The sequence below is a fragment of the Takifugu rubripes genome, chromosome 18 (genome assembly GCF_901000725.2).
Source record: "Takifugu rubripes chromosome 18, fTakRub1.2, whole genome shotgun sequence".
NCBI classification, from domain to species: Eukaryota; Metazoa; Chordata; class Actinopteri; order Tetraodontiformes; family Tetraodontidae; genus Takifugu; species Takifugu rubripes.
Window position 1 is genome coordinate 4,802,552 of NC_042302.1, and position 4,759 is coordinate 4,807,310.

At 48.0% G+C, this 4,759-nt stretch overlaps 1 protein-coding gene across 3 annotated transcripts; it reads right to left on the minus strand.

Moving 5' to 3' along the window:
* Positions 1-888: 888 nt before the first annotated feature.
* On the minus strand, positions 889-3,933 carry LOC115253415 (extracellular matrix protein 2). Of its 3 annotated transcripts, XM_029851643.1 has the most exons (5): positions 3,846-3,933; positions 3,626-3,698; positions 3,444-3,516; positions 2,399-3,332; positions 889-2,321 (listed from the first exon to the last, which is right to left on the minus strand). In XM_029851643.1, exons 3-5 carry the CDS (start codon positions 3,508-3,510, stop codon positions 1,232-1,234), a joined length of 2,091 nt encoding a protein of 696 aa, XP_029707503.1. In that variant the 5' UTR covers positions 3,511-3,516; positions 3,626-3,698; positions 3,846-3,933; the 3' UTR covers positions 889-1,231. The 3 variants fall into 3 exon arrangements, with proteins under 3 accessions (XP_029707503.1, XP_029707504.1, XP_029707505.1); XM_029851644.1 differs by lacking the exon at positions 3,846-3,933 and having other exon boundaries at positions 3,626-3,778; XM_029851645.1 differs by lacking the exons at positions 3,626-3,698; positions 3,846-3,933 and having other exon boundaries at positions 3,444-3,560.
* Positions 3,934-4,759: the final 826 nt, after the last annotated feature.

Consider the following 4,759-nt stretch of genomic DNA (forward strand, 5'->3'; position numbering starts at 1 on the left):
CATTACTATTCCCACAATTTCTTTTTTTGGCACAGCAAAAAAAGCCAAACTCATGGTATATATATTTTCTTTTACCAGTGTTAGTCCCCATTTAACTGGTTTTCCTGTACTCTGGTCCCCTCTAGTGGTCATTTAGCGCAGCGCACTCAGTTCTCGTCAAGTCAGTTTAACTTTTTGGAAGTCTAAAACCACTTCAGCAATAGGAATAAACATAAATATTAATGCCGTGTTGACCAATTTCAATAAAAACACATTTAGAGGGTTCAATGTCCACATGAGTTCAACGTGTTTCACCAGTGGAACATTTTGGTCAATATTTATGAGCATGGGGGTCAAAAAAAGAAAACATTTTAACATTAACTGCAGCCTGCTAATCAGTCCCACATTTTCCCTCTTTATGACACAAATGACAGTCAAATAAAATCAAATTCAAGGAAAGCCCATAAAAAGCAAGTGGGTTTCATTAAACTGCTATGCCCGGCACAAAATTCCAGGCTTAAAACAAAACCCTAGAAAAGAACCACAACTTTTGATTTTCTGTGAAAGTCTGAGTTCGAGCCGAAGTCTTTGGTTGAGGGGAAGCAAAGCAAGCAATTACACAACAGGTGAGCTCATTAGAGGGACCATAGAAGTGGAATCAATAGATCGTCCATTCTTACCCGAGTAAAACCTATAGCAGTCATTTTGTGGGAAAAGAGGAGCATTCCAAAAATGAGACATCAAGCGTGTAAGCGCAGTGCTTCACTTTTGTCACCTGACCAGAAGAACAAATAATGACAAGCTCTGTTTAGCTAACTTCTGCAGACAGGAATGTGGTGGGAAAATGCCTGACAATGCTGCGGAAATGGCCAAAATGGGGGAAAATGCTGGGAAAAAAATCCACACAAATTCCCAAACAACCTTTATTGACACCAAATTTAAAGTACCACATCATTATCAAAGACTCTGAGGTAGTTGGAGCTCAACATTTATCAGCACCTCTTGACATCTTCACTGTTCTTCTTTCACCATGTGGCCCAAACTTTGAGACATTTGGAGGGAACGCCTGAACTCTTGGGTGGGTTGCTAAACCCAAATTACACCCCAGATGCGATAAATATTTGTTATCCAGTGTGTTTGTGAGGGTACATGCAGAAAAAGATGATAAACCCCACAAACCACGACAAAATCAACCCCTCCAAGTCCAGGAACGCAGATGACTCAGCAAACATTTGCGGTTGTTTTGTGGCGTTCAGTATAAATGCACCACCTGGAATCCCCGTAAACACCTGAAAGCCTGCGTGTTCAGCTTCCCCACGTCGATTAAATGGTCCTCCAGCTGCACTCTCACGAGCCGGCTGAGATGATTGTCCCCCCAGCAAAAAGCATCACTGGGTACCGACTGGATCCTGTTGTGGGTTAGAGCCACGGAGTGTAGAGCCCGCGGTAGCTCTCGGGGGACCTGGCGCAAGGTGTTGTGGCAAAGGTCCAGTTGGTGGAGGGCTGGTAAGGCCTTGAAAGCCCCTGGAGCCACTTTGGAGATTTGATTCCGAGCTAATCCCAAGTGTTCCAGGTTCTCCAAGGTGCTAAGAGCCTCTCTTTTTATGGAAGCGATAAGGTTACCCTCCAGATTCAGCGTCTTAAGTGAGCGTGGAAGGTGTCGCGGGACTTGTTTGAGCTTGTTCCCGGCTAAATTCAGGCGTTCCAGACTGGTTGCATTGAGGAGACTGTTCCTTAGAAGACCCTTGTTTGTCAGTCGGTTTGTGCTAAGGTCCAACACCATCAGCTGGGATATCCCAGAGAACTGAACCTGGAACTGCTCGATGTGGTTCCCTTTCAGGTAGAGCTCTCTGATGGACAATGGTAGACCCAATGGAATAGACACTAACTGGTTGTGGTCCAGGTTCAGGATGCGCAGTTTGGACAAAGGGGAAAACACGGCATTGGGAAGTTGGTCGGAGCCGTTCCCTAGGCTGTTGTTGCTGAGGCTCAACACCCGGAGCCTCGGGCACCGGGTCCAGACCGCCTCAGACATCACACTCAGCTGGTTGTTGTCCAAACGAAGCTCCTCCAGAGAGGGAGGAAGATCTGTCGGCACACTCCTCAGGAGGTTCCTGTCCAGGTACAACCGCCTAAGTGCCGGGATCCCCTCAAAGGCCCCTTTGACGGCACCGTCGGTGAGCCGGTTGTTGCTGAGCACGAGGAACTCCATGGAGACGTACTCGCTGAGTAGGTCCAGTTGAATGCCGTCGATGTAGTTATTCATAAGGAGGATGTAGCGGGAGTTGTAGGGGATACCATAAGGAACCTTATCAACACCTTTATCGGAGCACTGGACCACCCTGAAACACAATGCATCATGGGAACCGGGATTAATGCTAGGAATGGGCATGGTTGGTTTAGTGGTTTGAAGTCTTACCTTCCATAGCAGGCACACTCAGGAGGACAGTAGTCATCCAGGAAATAAGGGAAGTGCGTTGGAGGGGTGTCCTGCCTTCTGATGGGGACATTTGGTGTTCTGTTGTCCATTTTCTTCTTTTCCCTCGATCCAGTCATATTCTTGTGTTTGCTACCTCTGTTCTGTTGCCGTGGCGATGTCTGGTTTCGCTTCCCTGTGGACTTGAGCACTCGTTCCCTCAGTGGAGACCATCCGGGGTTGAGTTTCCTGACCTCGACTTCCTCAACCTTTTTGTCTCCACTCGAGTTCCGTGTAAAATTTGCCCCTTTGGCCTTTAAAGGGTCGGCCATGGACCCGACTTGCGACATCTTTGGTGCCTCTGTTTGCTTTTTGGATGGAAACTCATAGGTTTCTGCTTGAGAGACACGGTTTACGCCCTCTGAATGCTGACCGAGACCATGTCCAGGCTGCTGCAGCGCCTCAGCCAGCACGGGTGAGCCTGACCTCACCTCGCCAGGGGGCGCCGGCGAGGCAGGACCCTCCGATGCAGAGATGACATGGCGGCGAGAACTTGGAGGATTTGGAGACCTGGTGATAATTTCAGATGCTTCCCACAGTTGAGGTGCAATTAAAGGTGTGAGATTGTTAATTGCAGCGTGAGCCTCCTTTTCTCTTTCAACTGATCCCTCCTGCTTTGCATTTTTTATGTCCTCCACCGACTTTTCTCCGTCCTCAGCTCCTTTTTCATCATCAGGGCTGATTCCTGCCACCAGCTTGCTCTCCTGTTCCTCCTCCTCCTCCCGCTTCTGTCTGTCTTCACCATCTTTATGTCTCAGGGCTTCTTCCCCCATTTTTGGCAGCGTAACATTCCCATCTCCTCGCTCCTCCACGGCGGGATCATCCCTCAGCTGCTCGTTCTTCATCTCAGGCGCGCCGACCTCCGCCTCCGCCGCTCCTACAGACAACCGAAAGCCATCAGCCGCACACGCCACCAAACCACACACAGCTCAACATCACAACAGCGGAGCTTCCCTTCAAATCTGATGATTTTAGCTGTGTCACTCACTGGGCTGTGGCGCAAAGGAGGACCCAGAAACTGCGAGGAAGATGAGCAGAACGGTCATCGTTTCCATTTTGACCTGGAGAAATGAGATAAAATCAAAAGATTAACACTGAGTTGAAGTAAGAAGGACGCAGGTTCAAATGTAGGAGAGATGTGATGCTTTGAAAGGAGAAGCTTTGATTTACCCGATGTTGGGAGCCTCCTCACGGTCCTGCGGTCTGTCAGTGTCGTCCTGTTACACCTGCCTCTGAGGACACACTGAGATAGTCCAGAGTCAGGATGACCTCTGAACTAGGAACAGGCTGCTGTTTTAATTGCAGCACACACACACACACACACACACACACACACACACACACACACACACTCAAATGCCTTTATCTTCAAGAGGATTCTCACACTTACCCTCGACGTCAGAGGAATCCAAAGGATCAATAGCGGGAAAATGGGCTTCATTTTGGAGGCAGGGGGGCCAGAGGTCACCGTCGAGACAACTGCCCCAAGCGAAAGTCTGTGAATTTGCCGTGTAAGGAAGCAATAAAGGAGCTGAATTTTAATTGACCTGAACTCTCAAAGCTTTCTTTACCTTCAACTCTTCTCACTCGCAGCACTTATTTTTGTCTGATTTCTGCCGAAAAGCAGTCTTGATGTATGGAGACATTCCCATTTTCTGCCACTTTAAACGTCCTTTCCTGTATATCTAGGTGGCAAATACGGAGAGAGAGGAATTAATTATATTCCAGCACATTGAGATGATTGAAGGTAGTGATCAATACTTCCATCTACTGCACAGAAAATGAACTCCATCGTAAATTCCCAGTCTAGGCCACAAGGGGGCGGCATACACCAATAAATATACTCCAGTGCTGCGTTCCCACTTGACAGCTCCGAATATTGCGTAACCCTGTAGGGGATAATAAAGATGGGGGTTGCTGTGTCTTATTGCCCCATTAAATGAAAGAAATATCACATGAATGGGGAATGACAGGAAATGCAAGATACACAGGGAAGAGCTGCAGGAGGCTTTACCACCTCAAACTGCAGCATCTCATTTCCTGGTAGGGTGACGTAATGTATAACAGAGTGGGGGTGTGAAAAGCAGCAGGTATGGAAAGGACTGGTGATGGGGTGGTTTCTGGCTTATTTCACCTGCTTGTTTGGGGTAAAAATACCAGCATCACTGCACACTGACTGTTTTTGTCCTTCCCTAACCCTTCCCCTTCAATCTGCCAGGCCAGTGAAATAAAACCTGCCTGTCTAGGTTTTTTCCTTTGAGCAAAATCACTTCCTCACTTGAGTACTTGCCCCCCCAGCATGCC

What these genes read in the sequence shown, in the direction of transcription:
- LOC115253415 (XM_029851643.1), bottom strand. Translation starts at nt 3,510, where the DNA reads ATGGAAACGATGACCGTTCTGCTCATCTTCCTCGCAGTTTCTGGGTCC. An exon ending in CTCCTTTGCGCCACAGCCCA is followed by an intron (nt 3,333 to 3,443) that starts GTGAGTGACACA and finishes GGTTGTCTGTAG; the next exon opens with GAGCGGCGGAGGCGGAGGTC. An exon ending in GAGTGTGCCTGCTATGGAAG is followed by an intron (nt 2,322 to 2,398) that starts GTAAGACTTCAA and finishes ATTGTGTTTCAG; the next exon opens with GGTGGTCCAGTGCTCCGATA.